This window comes from Chionomys nivalis, chromosome 22 (assembly GCF_950005125.1).
Source record: "Chionomys nivalis chromosome 22, mChiNiv1.1, whole genome shotgun sequence".
In the NCBI taxonomy this organism is placed as follows: Eukaryota; Metazoa; Chordata; class Mammalia; order Rodentia; family Cricetidae; genus Chionomys; species Chionomys nivalis.
Window position 1 is genome coordinate 6,924,826 of NC_080107.1, and position 17,625 is coordinate 6,942,450.

The 17,625-nt window shown below is 41.3% G+C and overlaps 1 protein-coding gene across 1 annotated transcript in view; it reads left to right on the top strand.

The window, feature by feature from the left end:
• The window catches only part of Ttn (titin), a 270,030-nt gene that overhangs the window by 94,116 nt on the left and 158,289 nt on the right, over positions 1-17,625 (top strand). Inside the window, exons 94-116 of the mRNA XM_057755570.1 lie at positions 423-710; positions 858-1,145; positions 1,584-1,874; positions 3,673-3,960; positions 4,544-4,636; positions 4,739-5,024; positions 5,763-5,946; positions 6,466-6,555; positions 6,645-6,912; positions 7,039-7,299; positions 9,232-9,441; positions 9,821-9,898; positions 9,994-10,020; positions 10,402-10,461; positions 10,650-10,733; positions 12,423-12,494; positions 13,558-13,605; positions 14,478-14,879; positions 15,312-15,371; positions 15,775-15,852; positions 16,009-16,086; positions 16,664-16,750; positions 16,987-17,067. Coding sequence (XP_057611553.1) covers positions 423-710; positions 858-1,145; positions 1,584-1,874; positions 3,673-3,960; positions 4,544-4,636; positions 4,739-5,024; positions 5,763-5,946; positions 6,466-6,555; positions 6,645-6,912; positions 7,039-7,299; positions 9,232-9,441; positions 9,821-9,898; positions 9,994-10,020; positions 10,402-10,461; positions 10,650-10,733; positions 12,423-12,494; positions 13,558-13,605; positions 14,478-14,879; positions 15,312-15,371; positions 15,775-15,852; positions 16,009-16,086; positions 16,664-16,750; positions 16,987-17,067 — 3,702 coding nt within the window. The remainder of the gene's footprint in view (positions 1-422; positions 711-857; positions 1,146-1,583; positions 1,875-3,672; positions 3,961-4,543; positions 4,637-4,738; positions 5,025-5,762; positions 5,947-6,465; positions 6,556-6,644; positions 6,913-7,038; positions 7,300-9,231; positions 9,442-9,820; positions 9,899-9,993; positions 10,021-10,401; positions 10,462-10,649; positions 10,734-12,422; positions 12,495-13,557; positions 13,606-14,477; positions 14,880-15,311; positions 15,372-15,774; positions 15,853-16,008; positions 16,087-16,663; positions 16,751-16,986; positions 17,068-17,625) is intronic.

Consider the following 17,625-nt stretch of genomic DNA (forward strand, 5'->3'; position numbering starts at 1 on the left):
TACATTCTTTGAATATATGGAGTCAGTAAAATGTTGACAAATAGAAAGATCATGCTACCATTTACCTCTTTAAATCTTAAAGGAATATAAGTGGCTTATATTTTTAAATTCACTCCAAGCTTGTCTCATTCAGATTGCTAGGAGACAGTTTAATAAGCAGGAGGTTCTACTGGGTGACAGAGTTAGACGTCTGGTTGATCAGCATCTTGTTGGTTTACAGGTTTTGTTGCTTTGTTTTGTTCCATGCCTTCTACTATACAAAGTTCTCCAAAAACTCACATGTCCTTTTCCATCTCCAAGTTAACGTGAGAGCTGTTAACATTCCCTCAAATCTCTAGAGAGATTCCTGTATGGTTGCGGGATGCCTGTAACTGAATTTAAGATGAGGAGCTGTGTTCATTGCTCTAATCCTGTTCCTGCAGAGCAAAAGCTTCCGCCGTCATTTTCTCGGCAACTGAGAGATGTGCAGGAAACCGTGGGGTTGCCGGTGGTTTTCGAATGCGCCATAAATGGATCAGAGCCCATCTCCGTGTCTTGGTTCAAAGACGGCAAGCCGCTGGAAGACAGCCCAAATATACAAACATCCTTTTTAGACAACGTCGCCACACTGAACATCTTTAAAACAGACAGGAGTCTCACAGGCCAGTACTCTTGCATTGCTACAAATCCCGTGGGCTCTGCTTCATCTGGCGCCAAACTCATTCTCACAGGTTCGTGGGTTCCGGGACCTCTGTTTCTGTAACTGAAATGTTTGTAATTCGATACAAAATTTGAAAGGAAATATTGTGGTTTCTTCAATGGGCGTGGCCTAAGTCTAGAAGCCGGAGTGAAACCTTTTCCTTGTAATGTCTCCTTAGAGGGGAAGAATCCACCCTTCTTCGATATTCCTCTGACCCCCGTGGATGCTGTGGTAGGAGAAAGCGCGGACTTGGAGTGCCATGTGACAGGAACACAGCCCATCAAAGTCAGCTGGGCCAAGGACAACAGAGAGATTCGAAGTGGTGGGAACTACCAGATCAGTTATCTGGAAAACAGTGCGCACCTGACCATCGTCAAAGTGGACAAAGGCGACTCTGGACAGTACACCTGCCATGCTGTGAATGAAGTGGGAAAGGACTCCTGCACAGCCCAGCTTAACATAAAAGGTAGAGTTGATTTAGCGTGGGCTCCAGCAGAGCGCCGTCACTTCTGAGCATAACCGACCACCGTCAGCTGCACTGGGTTTATTATGGTAGATTCTTGGGAAGCAGCTTAAAGCAACATGAAAATGTTTAAGGGGATAGGTTTGCAGAAAGAAAAACTGATGTCATTTAATTCCTATCTCCTAAAAGTTGATAAGTACTCCTCAACCCTAAGACTGAGTTTGTCTTCTTACAAATGTCTGGTCCTGTCATTGCCTGTGAATCAGCCATCCTGTCAGAGAACAGCTGAGAACTAGCTATACTCTGGAGCATGAATTGCACTGCTGGATTTGACTAATTTTCCCTGATATTTAACTAAAAACAGGGCTCCTCTACCTTGAAAATTTCACAGTAATAACTCGCCTCTGTATTCCTTTTATTTCTCTTTTTAATTTCTTACAGAGCGCCTAATCCCGCCAAGTTTCACTAAAAAACTCTCGGAGACAGTGGAAGAGACCGAAGGGAATTCATTCAAACTGGAAGGGCGCGTGGCAGGTTCCCAGCCTATAACTGTTGCTTGGTACAAAAATAATGTAGAGATCCATCCAACTTCCAACTGTGAGATCACATTCAAGAACAATGCACTGTTGCTTCAAGTCAAGAGAGCAAGCATGGCCGATGCAGGCTTATACACCTGCAAGGCAACAAACGATGCAGGCTCTGCGCTGTGCACATCTTCCATTGTCATCAAAGGTGAGTTGTCCTCTCAGCCCTGGCCCTGATGCTTTTCTTCACACACCTCCATGCATGTATCATGATGAGATACTGGGATCTGGGCTCAGTGTAGAGCCACCAACAAAAGCATGCGTTGTTGGATGGGTTGTCACCGTTCCATATGTGTTTGCTCAAAACGTATGATCCATAATTTTATTATGTGACCCCAGGTAGAGTTTACTTGATAAATGGACTCCAATGTCAGATATCTAAGTCGTGTTCCCAACCTTGCTTACGTAACTAGAACTCAAAGCCGTGACATGTGTGCACAAGGGACAGGGGTTTTGATGAAAGCATTTGAAAAGTTTTGAAAACTGTCGCAGACTGTTGTATCGACTTTGCTTGCTCCCGGCTGCAATCAGAAACATTTCCCTTTGTCTGTAGAGAATCACTGTTTAGTATATATTACTCTTACCTTCTACTCTAAAATTAAACCATAACACCAGACAAAACGGTAAGATGTGCTCAAAAAGCCAATGTTTGGGTAGAATATTATGTATTATAAAAGATAAACACAAGACTATCATTTTAGGAAAGGAAGATGTCTGCATTATTTCAGACCTTTCTTGTCAGATTTCCTAACTGTTATGGCTTCAACCAGACAGCAAGTCTACAGACCAGCACAATTGTTGCACAAGGACGGAATGGTTGCTGCAGGGGAGGCGGCTGGCCACCTCCGAATGCACGGGCCAGCCAAGACATTAGTAGGCTGCTCGTGTGACTGGGCTAATAGTACTCAGTTGTCTTGGCTGCAAATCCAGATTTTATCATTTATCTGATAGAACTGAAATGAATCTAGTTTCAGCACCTGTGCTGAAATGAAAAGTGATTTATTCTCATGATGCCATTCAGTAGATACTTGCTACAGAATTCGGAAATTATTTTTCCGTAGAGGCTTATTGAAGTAGTGATACCAGAATGTAGCCTTATTTTATCTAGGTCTCAGAAGCACTGAACCGCTAGAGCTGTGTTAGAAAAATCACATCACACATGTCCATTTTATCGTGACATTACATCACACATGTTCACTTTGTCATGACATCACATCACACGTGTCCATTTTGTCATGACATCACACCACACGTCCATTTTGTCGTGACATCACACATGTCCATTTTGTCATGACATCACATCACACATGTCCATTTTGTCATGACATCACACCACATGTCCATTTTGTCATGTAACCCACATTCTTATCTTTGTTTTCAGCTAAGCCCTGAGCTTCCACTCTTTGTTTCTTTGGGCTTAGAGTAACTTTAGCTGCACTTAAAACCTAAAAATGAACATCAGAAAAAATCTTGTTGAGATCTCAGCGCACCCATGACTCCGATGGTGGCTTCCTTCTCCACGAGCCAGTAATCATTGCTGCCCCACGTGAGCAGAATTCCCTCATAAGCCTTTAGGTTTTAGAGTTTGGCAAAAATGCTGCTGTCTGTACCTTTAAAAGAATCAAAACCGTGCCGCACCACACACACTGATGGCAGTGCCAGCATAGTCTTTGTGGAGCATGATCAGGACATGGATGCTGCGGTGGTCTGTGGGCAGTTTGGCAGCTGTTCTTTGCTTGTTTTTAAATCTTTACTTTTTTAACCCAAAGAGGTTAAAAAAAATTAACTGCTCAAAGAGGAATAAACTGTCTTCTAGTCCCTCCCCCCTGCAGTGTCCACTGTCACCTGCGGGAGGGAAGCTATTTGCCCTTTGTTTCTTTGTGCACCATAGTGCATCCTTCACTCTGTTTTCCGGCCTCCTCTTGAAAATGCCTTTTCAATTCCAGAGCCTAAGAAGCCACCTGTGTTCGACCAACACCTTACTCCAGTAACAGCCACCGAAGGAGACTTTGTGCAGCTCAGCTGCCACGTGCAGGGATCAGAGCCCATTCGGATCCAGTGGATGAAAGCCGGCAGGGAGGTCAAGCCTTCGGACAGATGCAGCTTCAGCTTCGCTAGCGGGACAGCTGTGCTGGAACTCAAGGAGACCGTTAAAGCGGATTCAGGAGATTACGTGTGCAAGGCTTCCAACGTGGCTGGAAGTGACACTTCCAAGTGCAAAGTGACCATTAAAGGTACAGATACCGAGAAACTGTTGTTTGCATTAGGCAACTGCCCATGGTATAGGAGAGTGGAGTTAGATGAGTTGCACACATCAGTTATTTGTCCTTTGTAGACTGTGGCCCTCTTCTGGTGAAAGTATCTGGTGATCTCTGGAGATCATGTCGATACAAAGTATTTCCAGTTACCCAGAGTTCACCTCTGGAGATCGTGTCGATACAAAGTATTTCCAATTACCCAGAGTTCACCAGCCTGTTTCTTGGGCCTCTCACAGCAGAGTCACAAGAATATATTCAGTGTAGTTCCAAAAATGATGCCATGCTGATGCAATGAGAAATAGCTGGATGTCATAGCCAGGGGAAATGTATACAATAAAGTCAAGTCTATAAATGCCAGAGTAGATGCTAGCCATCCACGATGGCTCAGCTTACTATACCTCTTACTGGAACGAGGGTCTAGGAGACAGGCTGCTTTGTCACAGCTAGTGAGCCTTGGAGTGCATATTTATGACACTCTTAAACTTTGCTTTATACCCCAGAATATTTATTGCAATTTTCACGTACTTGTACTAACAAAATGTGGAAATGTGCATTTCAGAAAAACCAGCTGTGGCCCCAGCGGCTAAGAAGGCAGCCGTGGATGGAAAGCTCTTTTTCGTATCAGAGCCTCAGAGTATCCGAGTGGTGGAAAGTAAGTGCACGGCCTTGTCTGTCGTCTACTACTGATTTTATTTCCAAAGCACCGACTGGGCAAGGCTAATTTTTGGATAATTTTGTTTTCATCGTCCCTTAGAAACCACAGCCACATTTATCGCAAAAGTTGGAGGTGACCCAATCCCGAATGTTAAATGGACGAAAGGGAAGTGGAGACAACTGAACCAAGGCGGTCGCATTTTTATCCACCAAAAGGGCGACGAATCGAAGCTGGAGATTCGTGACACCACGAAAACCGACTCTGGGTTGTACCGCTGTGTTGCCTTTAACAAACACGGTGAGATTGAAAGCAATGTCAACCTCCAGGTGGACGAAAGGAAGAAGCAGGAGAAGATTGAAGGCGACCTCCGCGCGATGCTGAAAAAGTAAGTCCACTGATAACTATGAAGAGGACTTCCTCCTCACAGAGGGTCCTCAGGAGGCCCGGGCCAGCTACTGCAGGACTCAGAGTATACAGAACCTGCCATGGCTCAGGAGTGAGTTAACAGGTAGTCAATTATGTGTAAGTGGAATTCTGTGGTCTGTTGGGATGCATTTCTGAATGATGCTCAGAAACAAAGAATGAGATATATCCAAAAGCTTTAAACAAAAGGAAATAGCCAAATACTATGTGTCTGAATCTAAAAAAGGCTTTCTTTTATAAGGTTTTTAATGCTATAGTTTCCTGACCAATTATTTTAAACATTTCCATAACCAACAATAATTTCAATATAATTTGTATTTGACCATCAAATTATCATATATCTTTCCACAGCTCTTTTTTATAGCATATGGTATTAAAATGAAGCTTTCAGTTGCTATTTCATATAACTACCGTTAATTCGGTTCCCGACTACAAGGCTGATGGGCATGTTTCCATTTCTTTCCTTCTTCGACCCATTGATCAGATTTCAACACTGTATAACAACAGTCCAGTCTTAATCCATTCCATCACCAAACTGACTTTTTGTTGTTTTGGTCAGCATGGTAAAATTAGCATTTCTTAATAAAGAGCATCCAACTGTTTTATAGTGAGGCAAAATACCAAGACTGAACATCTTTGAGTCATGACAGACAGTTCAAACTTAGCGGAAGATATGTGATTGATCTTAACTTTTTTTTAGGACTCCAGCCCTAAAGAAAGGATCTGGGGAAGAAGAGGAAATTGACATCATGGAGCTTCTCAAAAATGTGGATCCTAAAGAATATGAGAAATACGCACGCATGTACGGGATCACTGACTTCCGGGGCCTCCTTCAAGCCTTTGAGCTGCTGAAGCAGAGTCAGGAGGAGGAGACCCACAGACTGGTGTGTGTCCCTCGCTGCAGCTGCGTCCTAAGAAACAATCCGTAGTGGAGACCCCAGACGTCTTTCATACTAGCAGAATGCCTTGAATTCCCAGAACACTGTGTTCCTAGGAAACAATATCCCAGCTATCAACCTTACTGTAACCTGGAAGTCAGAGGGCTGGAGAGATGGCTCAGTGGTTAAGAACACTGGCTGCTCTTCCAGGGGACCCAGGCTCAGTTCCCAGCACCCACATGGCAGCTCACAACTGTCTCCAACTCTGGCTGCAGGGAATCTGATGCCCTTTTCTGACTTACAACCACACTTACATGACATGGTACACATAGTGCACGCAGTCAGAACACACTTATGTGTAAAAGAAAAGGAAGTCTTTTAAAAATTACCAGTACACATAAATAAAAATAAATCTTTAAAAACCACCGAATCCCACAAAATCTTTAAAAGTTTAAAGAATATAAATCATAGTCATGTGCCTGCTAATTCAAATTCTTGTTCCTAATGTATTATTTCCCCCCTCAGGAAATTGAGGAGCTAGAGAAGTCAGAAAGGGATGAAAAAGAATTTGAGGAACTTGTATCATTTATTCAGCAAAGGCTGACACAGACAGAGGTAAAATAAACTATGCTAATAATAAAATGTACAGAATCATTACTGGGAGTTAAAAGGGAAGGATGGCTAACACATGTTAATTCTTCTAGCCTGTCACCTTGATCAAGGATATTGAAAACCAGACAGTTCTGAAAGACAATGATGCCATCTTTGAAATTGACATTAAGATTAATTATCCTGAAATCAAGCTGTCCTGGTACAAAGGGACTGAAAAACTGGAGCCCAGTGACAAATACGAAATAAGAATCGATGGTGACCGGCATACTCTCAGAGTCAAAAACTGTCACCCTAAAGACCAGGGCAATTACAGGCTGGTTTGTGGTCCCCATATCGCCAGTGCCAAGCTGACCGTGATTGGTGAGTGAGAAGCCATTTCAAAACCTTGTGAGATTGCTGGTGGGCACATCTGCATAAGATGCTGACGTTGGGCACCTCTGCTTAAGATGCTGATGTTGAACCCCATGTGTTCCTGTCTCACCACAGAGCCTGCTTGGGAGCGCCATCTCCAGGATGTGACTTTGAAAGAAGGCCAGACTTGTACCATGACTTGTCAGTTTTCAGTGCCCAATGTGAAATCCGAGTGGTTCAAAAATGGCAAACTCCTTAAGCCCCAAGGCAGAGTGAAAACGGAAGTGGAGCACAAAGTCCACAAACTGACCATTGCCGATGTCCGTGCGGAGGACCAGGGTCAGTACACCTGCAAGCACAAGGACCTTGAGACTTCAGCAGAGCTCAAGATTGAAGGTGGGTAAATGTCTGGGCACAGAGCAGAGGCTGTGCAGGCCCCGCAGTCGCTCCCTCAGTGAACTCTCAAAGGGTTCCTGTCCTCATTCTCCCACATCCATAGCCACACACTTGTCCCTGTGTCAAAACCCATGCCGTTCAAAAGGAAAACATTCAACCATGCATTTCTTCTAGATAAAAATCATAATCTAGACTGACATTTGATTTTTTTATGGTTGTTTCTTCTTAAAAGTTAAATTTTATAATTCTCATATCTACCACTATGGAACCTAGAAAAAATATTGGAAAAGACAAAAGTTGTAGATATTGTAGATACAAATCTAAAACACTGTGATTGGAACTGCTACTTTGTGGGACTTATTTTGACTTTATGGTTATAAAATTTTATAGATAAAATTAACAGTGTATATGATAAGGAATGGTTACTTTATAAAAATATCAATTTCATTTAAGAGTTCTATTCCCGATTTCAGACTCTCTGACTTAAAGAGCAGTAATCCTCAATGTCTTAATAGTTAAATTTTAGGCAACTCACCTTGAACTCTCCAAGGAAATTTTTTACTGTGTCTCATTTGCTGTCATTTTAATTATTAAAGAAAAATTATATCAATCTTATTTCCAGAGGCATTTCAGGTTTCTGAGTTATTTTATAATGAATATTAAAGTTAAAAGAAAAGTTAAATAGCTTCACGTTAGACTAAAGTTGAAAGCACTAATCATTTTTTAAATAAGTAAACACCTTAAATACATTTGTCAATTATGAAGCCCTCAGAATGTCACTTTCTGCAAGATGCACATTGTACTGCTATGCATGAAGTCCCAGATTTCCAGACACATCTTAGGGAAAGGCTACCCACCCCTAGCCATGCTCTTAAAAGCACCCAGCTGTCCCAGGTGAGTTGGTGCCTTTCTGTTTACCTGTCTGTGCCCAAAATCATGTTTCTCAACTCTGGAGAGCCCTCTGCAATTCAGAATTGCAAATTTCCTGTTGAATTTAAAATCATTCCCCAGGGAAATCTCTATAAAAGAGAAAATTTTAGATCCTAAATAACAAAAAATGATTTTCTTGTGGTAAGGAAAGGCTTTGCAGGGGAATTGACTGTTGGATGGCTGATCTGTTCTCTGTTAGGAACTGTCGTATTTCCTCAACAGTTTTGAAATTTCGTTTGACTTTGGGTTCAAATCTCCCTCTGGCATCTCCTCCATAGGAATATTTTAAGGACTCTTGGGGAGTTCTTTATACTATCCACTATCAGTCCCGTAGGAACGCCCTGAGCAATGGGAACAGGTTGATTACTATACAAAAATGTGTCACTATTGTTCTGCTCTTGTGCTTGGGTTTTCTATTATAAGTGAATAAAACTAGAAGCCAAGTATACTCACACACACCTGTCACACAGATATGCTCACACACACCGTCACCCCAGATACTTGAGAGCATGGGGCAAGAAAATGGCACAGTTGAGGTCAGTCTCGGAATCTGAGCTAGACTTTGTCTCAAAATAAAAAAAATTAAAGTCCTTGGGATGGTATAGTGCTTCTTTGGGAGGCCTCAGGTTCAAAAATAGTACTGCATAAGTAGATAGATAGATAGATAGATAGATAGATAGATAGATAGATAGATAGATAGATAGATAGATAGATAGATAGATAGGAAGGAAGGAAATGCCAGGTGCAAAATTAGTACCACATAAATAGACAGGCAAATAAATAAATAAGCAATAAATAAATGAGCTAATTTCACTGGGTTTGTGGTACACATGAACACCTTATAATTCCTGCATTTGGAAGCCCAAGGCAGGAGCATACCAGCTTGGGCCCCATAATGAAACCCCATCTCAACCCCCAAGAACTTTGAAGTAAAGAAATCACAGTCACAGAGATCCTTGCCTGCCCAGTCAGTCTCACTTTGAATCCCTTTGATGTAAACAGCTGAACCGATTCAGTTCACCAAGCGCATACAGAATATTGTGGTGAGCGAGCATCAGTCGGCTACGTTTGAGTGTGAAGTGTCCTTCGACGACGCCATCGTGACCTGGTACAAAGGGCCGACGGAGCTGACTGAGAGCCAGAAATACAACTTTAGAAATGATGGCCGCTGCCATTACATGACCATCCACAATGTGACCCCAGACGACGAAGGTAATCACGCGGACACTTTCCCAGTGGATCTGTAATGCAATCCTCACTATCACCTGTTTTTGATATTTCCACCCGTTAACAATGCTTACATTCTAGCCGGGCGGTGGTGGTGCATGCCTTTAATCCCAGCACCAGGGAGGCAGAGGCAGGTGGATCTCTGTGAGTTTGAGGCCAGCCTGGTCTACAAGAGCTAGTTCTAGGACAGGAACCAAAAGCTACGGAGAAACCCTGTCTCGAAAAAAAAAAGAAAAGAAAAAAAAGAATGCTTACATTCTATTCTATAATTCTATGGAATGTACTTTAAAACAAAAGAAAATTAAAAAGGCATAAATAAGCACATTGTATTAGGAGAATAACATCAGATTATTATTCTTTCCAGGCGTGTACTCAGTAATTGCTCGCCTGGAGCCAAGAGGTGAAGCCAGGAGCACAGCAGAGCTGTACTTAACAACCAAAGGTGAGGACGGGCCGCATGAACACGCCACAGTCCTGGAGGCAAGCACGTTACCCAAACAGTTCTACATACAAAAACGTTCTCTTTTTCCTTTGCAGAAATAAAACTTGAGATGAAGCCTCCTGGTAAGTTTTTTTTTCTTTTCTTTTTTAATTGTTGCCGACACTAAGTTCAGTGTTGGTGTGGTTTTATAAATAGGGAGCCCAATAAAAATACACAAAGTTGCCATTCCTCTTTTCAGTAAATGTTACTCAGTAAGATAATTTCCAGCAAAATGCAATGTTGTTACACTTTATGAATTGGGAAAACAGAGATGGTAAGGTGACTGGTACTAGCACAATAGAACCAGGACAGAATTCAGCAAGTTCTCATAAGCACCGAACTGTGTGCGGTGAACGATAGAATAGGAATGGTTGTTCAACACGATGGCGGTGCTGCTGGAGGTGTCCAGACGGTGAGCATGTGTTGTCAGCTCCCCAGTGCTTATCGCTATCGGTTACTTCCAGATATTCCCGATTCCAGAGTTCCGATCCCAACCATGCCAATCAGAGCGGTTCCACCTGAAGGTAAGACCCTACCCCTAGCATCCGGGCATAGAGCAGCAAGATTCCACATCCCTGTCTTCACTGTCCAGTTAGAAACGAGAGCAAAACATGCAGTTACTACTCTAGATAGATATTAATGTTGCTTGTTTTAAGCCCCCGGATTGATAAAATACGTGCGACATGGTGCTGCTATGTATTTTTTTTTCCAGAAATACCTCCTGCGGTTGCTCCTTCCATTCCTCTTCTGCTGCCTTTACCCGAAGAGAAGAAGCCACCAGGAAAGCGTATTGAAGGTAATATATGAAAACTAACTGAAGTGATAAAACTCAGAATTCCATAGTCTGTGAAAATGTGACTTCATATAGTTCGTGCTCCCTCTTGTGGTCAAGACGCTGAACTGACTTCAAAATGATACTGTTGCTACACAGTTTGAAATGCTGAAAATGACTAGATTAACTCAAGCACTATGCTTTGTTTTAAAATATTGCAAGGGAATAACTTGGATGTTGGTTAAAAATAAGTTTATTTCACATGCCCCTGACCACTATGCTTGACGACTAATATGACAATAATAAAACCAGTTGTTGGGCAGCTTATAGAAATACACCATATTAGTTGAGAAGCAAACTGAAAATTGTGGTTTGTTTTCTTTTCATTTATACTCTTAATTACTTTTTGTAAGTCACTGTTTGTTCAGAATATCTTTGACTTGCTCTGCTGGGTCTTTTGTGGGGTGTGTTTGTGTTTGTTAACTAAGGGGCGTGGTTACTAATCAGAAGTGGGCAGCAGACTGGTAGATACATGTGATCCCAGCTCAGCAGACAGAGACAGGATGATTACCACAAGCGAAAGGCCCATGCGACAAGCCGGATGGGGTTACATACTAAAACCCTGTCTCAAAAGCCAAGCAAAACAGAAGAGTTCTTAAAAGTAGCAAGGAGTTGACCATCTCGAATGCTAAACTTTTAGGAAGCGGTTGGGAACTCTTTGCACCCGGAAGCTGTACAGACCAGACAACAGTTTGTCTGAGACTTCTGGAGTTATAAATTCAAACTTGCTAGGAGAATTCATTCTCTCAGCAGAGCTATAAAAAATCCACTGGCCAAAATCAGGTTTCCCGATAGTCTGCTAACTATCACAGCAATAGCTTCATGGGTATAACAGGTATAACATGTAAGTCTCCTAATGTCCGCCCGCTGCCACTGATAGTAAATTCTTGAACTATTTTTCAGCCAGTTTCAAAGAAATTCAATAAGTTTATCCAATTTTGTGACTAATATACTTTCGATAGAAGAGAGAAGCATGTTTGTAATTTATATGAGCTTACTCAAACATATATCATCGACTTGCAGAGCCTAGAGAGGAGAAATCAAAAACCATAAACTAGATTCATGATGCTCCTATGGTCAGAAGCAATAATTTCTATTCAGAAATGTTCTGTCCTCAATGAAAATGTCAACATGACTGTTGGTATTCACTACAAAACCTGAGAATTTCAACCAGATTCTAAAACACAAAGAGTGTGCTCCGGGCTTACACGCTTCCAGCACGGTGGGAAGTATGCCTAGGAGCCAGGACCAGAGTCTATCTCCAGCCCACAGCACCAGTACACCCACACATATAACACGGGTGTGCTTCAATTCTACCCTGCTTTTGTTCTCCTGACAAATGTGGTCTCCACACCCAAGTGAAACACAGGGAAAGGTACACTTTCTGTGTCCCTCTTCTTCTGCTAAAACCGCCTCTTACCCATTATACGTTCAGAGGACATATCTACCCTCCGTCCAGAATTTTCTTCTTCTTTTTCTTCTTCTTTTTCTTCTCCTCCTCCTCCTTCTTCTTTTTGCTTTCTAATACAAGATTTTTCTAAAGCAAGTATCTCACAATAAAGTTTATTTTATCTTGTTAGCATCTGGAAAATAGAATTGAAATGTCCTTAAAACGTTTACATTATTCATATCTGACTTCTTTTTTTTTTTCAGTGACCAAAAAGGCTGTGAAGAAAGACACCAAAAAAGTTGTTTCAAAATCCAAGGAGGAAGCACCACCACCAGGTATTATAATAAACTTTAAAAATCAAATAAAAAAAAAAACCTAACCAGAAAGTGCTCTTAAGATCTTCATTGCGGATAAGCACTTAAGAGTGCAGGAAACCCAAAGGGCAAGAATCGGGGTCACTAGGTGGTTTATCCCCCTCCATCTCTCTCGTCCTTCCTGTGTCCTGGTCTGCCTCTGGCAGCCAATGATGCAGAGAATGCTTGCTGTCTACAATTGATGCTTTGAAGGAGACCTTCCCCTCCAGTCCCACTGTTGTTGGTGACCAAGGCCTCCCAGCTCCCAGCAAGGATTCAAGATTAGTGTGCTGTGATGCGGCTGCAGCCCAGCTCAGGACCCTTTGCTGGTTTTCCTTATCTTAATGTTTGAAGAAAGCAAACAAATCTTTAGAAGACATCTTGGGAGACTGATGGAAGACCTTTAGATGACTAATGTAAAAGAGTTGTTGTAACCCTCTTGATGGAGAAAGCACAGCAACCTCCTGCCCAGAGCCACACAGAAGCGCAGGCTCCATCCTCCACTTGACACAGCTCTCCCCATGGTCCTTATGGATTTTGTTTGGTTTGCTTTGGTCTTTCGAGACAGGGTTTCTTCTGTAGTCTTGGAGCCTGTCCTGGACCTAGCTCTATAAACCAGGTTGGCCTCGAACCCACAAAGATCCGCCTACCTCTGCCTTCAAGCACTGGGATTAAAAGCGTGGACCACCACCACCTGGCATGATGGCCATTTTGAAAGCACGCGTGTTTGGTGGATTTTATAACAGAACAAAGCAAAAGTGCGGGTTTTAAGTGCTGGACACACTACACATTTCTTTGCTATCTTTTTCTACGTTTGAATTCTTTAAAACCAGCCTAAACTGGAATGAAGGCCCAGCCTCTGAGCATTTTGTTCTTCTGACTTGACATAGCAATGCTTATTCGCCTGGTTTGGTAATGATGAGGTTTTATGATGCTGCATTAGTAATAATTCATTATGCAAAGGACCATGATAATGTTCTAAATTAAACATTAAACAATCTGTAGTCTAAACATTAATATCTACTGTGTTTTTTCGAAGTGCCAGAAGTTACCAAGAAGCCCCTCCCTCCTACTCCCATGTTTCCAGCAAAAGGCAAGTATTTCCAGCATTTTATTATTTACTTCTGAATTTTGCATGTGTCCTCTTGATCACCTTTAAATATTAGGCTTCCAAGTTGTTGTAAAAGTGTCCAGTCCCCTCTGCCACTGTGCAGAGTCCTGGAAACAATGGCTGTTTCCCACACCTCTGCAGCCCCTGGATGGGGGCACGGGGCGAGGCAGCAGTGAGAGACAGCAAGGAAAGAGCTCTTTCTGAGTTTTACTTTGTAATCCACACAAATATTAGGGATTTGTCAATAATACTGATCTCAAAGACATTTTGAAATTTGTCATATATGAGGGAGGGGGACTTGATGGGGGAGGGGGAGGGAAATGGGAGGGGAGAAGGCAGAAATCTTTAATAAATAAATAAACAATAAAAAGAAAAAAAAACTGAGAACTGCTGTGACTACATCAGTTTTAGTGTGTCATTATTTAACTGACCAGGGAGTCACTGTCAAAAGTGAAAAAAAAAAAGCTAAAATTAATTTGCAGAAACATTTACTCTAGACTCCATAACACTATTAATGTTATCGAGTCTGAAGTGCTTCAGGAGAATCTCTCCAAACTGGAGTTCACATAGAGCAAGGAAAGGCATAGCAATTTGAAGCGGTCTACTGAATCCATACTTTTGGCACTAGAAGAAAATCCCCATATCAAGAGTGAAGACCCTTAGTATTGTCGTGTTGCCTAGTGAATAAAATAGAATCCATACACGTCAAGCCATAAGAGATTATCAGTCTGATGCTACAGCCTCCAAGTGCTCAATGCGGAATGACTTCCCTTGAACAAAGCTTTTTGATGGATGTAATTAATCCGATTTCCCTTTCTTGTTCTCCCCCACCCCTATTTCTTTTCATCTTTCAGCTTCTGAAATTATCGATGTGTCCTCTAAGGCCGAAGAAGTGAAAATAACAACTATCACTCGAAAGAAAGAGATTCACAAAGAAAAAGAGGCTGTGTACGAGAGAGAGCAGGCCGTCTACGAGAAGAAAGTGCTCATCGAGCCTTGGGACGAGCCCTACGAGGAGCTGGAGGTGGAGCCCTACACGGGGCCCGACGAGGAGCCCTATTATGAAGAGCCGGATGAAGACTATGAGGAGATCAAGGTGGACGCTAAAAGGGAAGTCCACGAGGAGTGGGAGGAAGACTTTGAAGAAGGGCAAGAGTACTACGAGAGGGAGGAGGGCTATAGTGAAGGCGAGGAGGAGTGGGAAGAGACTTACCAGGAGAGAGAAGTGATTCACATTCAGAAGGAAGTTCATGAAGGTACGTACGCGGGCGCTGGGTGGCTTCTCTTCTCTGTTCCTCATTTTCACTCGGTTCCCTTTACTTTCGACGCTGTTACCTGACTTACAATGGACATGAAGGAGAAAATGATCGTTTTGGCTTCTCTAAGGTTATGGATCTTGCATTACTTGTTCTGTAGAATAGTCTTCATCTTCCTTTGATATTAAGCTTCCATGTTGCTCTCAATGGAACCTTTAATCCTAGGGCTAGGGCTGCATCTCGGTTCATTTCATCGCCACCTAATTCTGTTTTGAAATTCTGCCTGAGAGTTGTATTGGTCATAAGCTCCCCCACATGACAGACTCCTTACAGGATGATAAATTATTCTTAACATTTTAATATTTGCAACAAGCGCAGCTTGTAGAATTGACTGATTTAAGCATCTCGGCTTGTCTTGTGTTTTTATTAAAGAATTACATGAGAAGAAAATCCCAGCCAAAGTGCCTGAAAAGAAAGCACCACCTCCCAAAGGTATGCAATTAGAATCATTAAATAAAACAGAATATGCCTGACATTATCATGATTTGTTTGGCAAGGATGCCTGAATCAATAGTTAAATCTAATAGGCACAACTTCTTCTCTAAGCTTTATTATATCTGTGAATTTTCTCTTCAGAATTTATATCTACGTGAAATAATAAAATTATTAAGATAAAAGAGTGTTATAGTAAATTTAAAGTAAATATAAACAATCCCAGGAACTTTTGCTTAAAGTTGAGAACACCAAACCTGCCTGTCTTTAAAAATATTATGTATATTTTTATACATATATGTATACATATATTTGTATGTAAAGAGCTAGAGAGAGAATTTTAATAAATATTTAGAATTTAGTAAATTCTAAAAGTACTGCAATTTCTTTAAAATATTTGCAGTTGTAAAGAAGCCAGTAGTTGAAAAAATTGAAAAGACTTCCCGAAGAATGGAAGAAGAAAAAGTTCAAGTCACCAAAGGTATAGATACCATTTAAAGAATGTTCTAGTCACATGTACATACTCTGGTATATGCTCATGCATTATTTATATAGTTATCCAAACAGAGTTATTTTCAAACTTTGGGGCTAAGAAATATTCCTCACAATACAAATATATCTGTACGTATTTTTAAAGTACCTGAAGTTTCCAAGAAGATCGTTCCACAAAAACCTTCCCGGACTCCGGTGCAGGAAGAAATAATTGAAGTAAAAGGTATTCATCTTTATTTAAACTATAAGCTCCAATTATTGTAATGTGCAGATATGGATATCTGAACATACATTGTTAAAAAAAAATCAAAAGCACCATGAAAACTACACGTTTAAATAGCACACATTTTATGTTGGGTTATACCTATGTATAATTCAATAACTTTATTTTTGCTTTTAGTCTTGCTTAGAAATTAATTTTTTTAATTTAAGGAAGGTTTTGTGTTTGATGAGTAATCTTCTAACTTTATCATGCAGTGTATTGCATTGCATATAATATTTCCCATCCTCTAATCGAGATGAATTGATCCTCATAGGTTTGGGAAGTAGTGCGCTGTGTGTGAAGAAGTTGTGTCTATTTGATTCTCACATAATCGTACTTGATGCAAGGCTGCATGCGTTGTTTGTCCAGACAGATCAAAACCTGATTTATTTTCTTCTTGAAACTGAATTTGTTCTTAATCTATCATACTAACCCACTGAATCGCTGTGGAAAGATGTTCGTGTCGTGTGCCATCTGTGTGTCTCATCTGTAGTCCTGTCCTAGAACAATTGCTAACACAGTGATGCTCTTTTTAAAGTGCCGGCGGTGCACACAAAGAAGATGGTTATCTCGGAAGAGAAGATGTTCTTTGCTTCTCACACAGAGGAGGAGGTGTCCGTCACAGGTATCTGGCGGTTTGGAACTTGAGAGCTTGAGACGGAGTTTTAAATAGCCTTTTTATCCCTCCCTTGCCTGTCGTGGGATGCTGTGGATGTGTCTGTCTCCTTGTGTCTCCCTGTCATCTTTTTCCTTTCATGTCTTTTAGCTTTAACTTTTTTGTCTCGGTATTCTTAGTAAATTACAATTGCCATCCACAGTGTGATCTATCAGTAATTAAGATGTGTACTTTTTTTTCAAAAGTCCCCGAGGTACAAAAGAAAACTCTCACTGAGGAGAAAATTCACGTTGCGATTTCCAAAAAGATTGAACCACCGCCCAAAGGTATCAGTAATTCATCCTAAGTTTAAAATGTTCTTGAGAAAAATTCAGAGTCTGTATCTAGCTACGTTGATATGAAGTATCAGAATTAGTCACACAGTTAACAGGCCTAGGGTCTGTGTGAACAGAGAAGTCACTGGAGAGAGGAGTGGAAAGACCAGGCATGAAATGCTTGAGGATCCATCCCCTATCTCTAGATACTTAAAATCTAGTGACATTTGTATTTGGACATAAGGTATAATGAAACCCCTCACATGAGTTCCCTGAAGCCTTCTTTCAAATGTGAATAATTCTCTCCATTAGGAGCTTAACATACCAGAAGTATTGAAACTAAGTTTTGTAAACTTGTGATTTAATTAAGTTATATTAGAAATCCCTTAATACTCAAAACACACAGTTTCCTTTTTTCTGCAATTACCACTTTCTGTGTGAGAGTATCAGTTACAACAGTAGCTGGTGTGTCAGTATTGACTCCACCACTGAAATAAAAAAATACAGTTACCAGGGGGCAGGGTAGCGAAATCCCAGCACTCAACTAGGGCTACATAGGAAGACACTTTA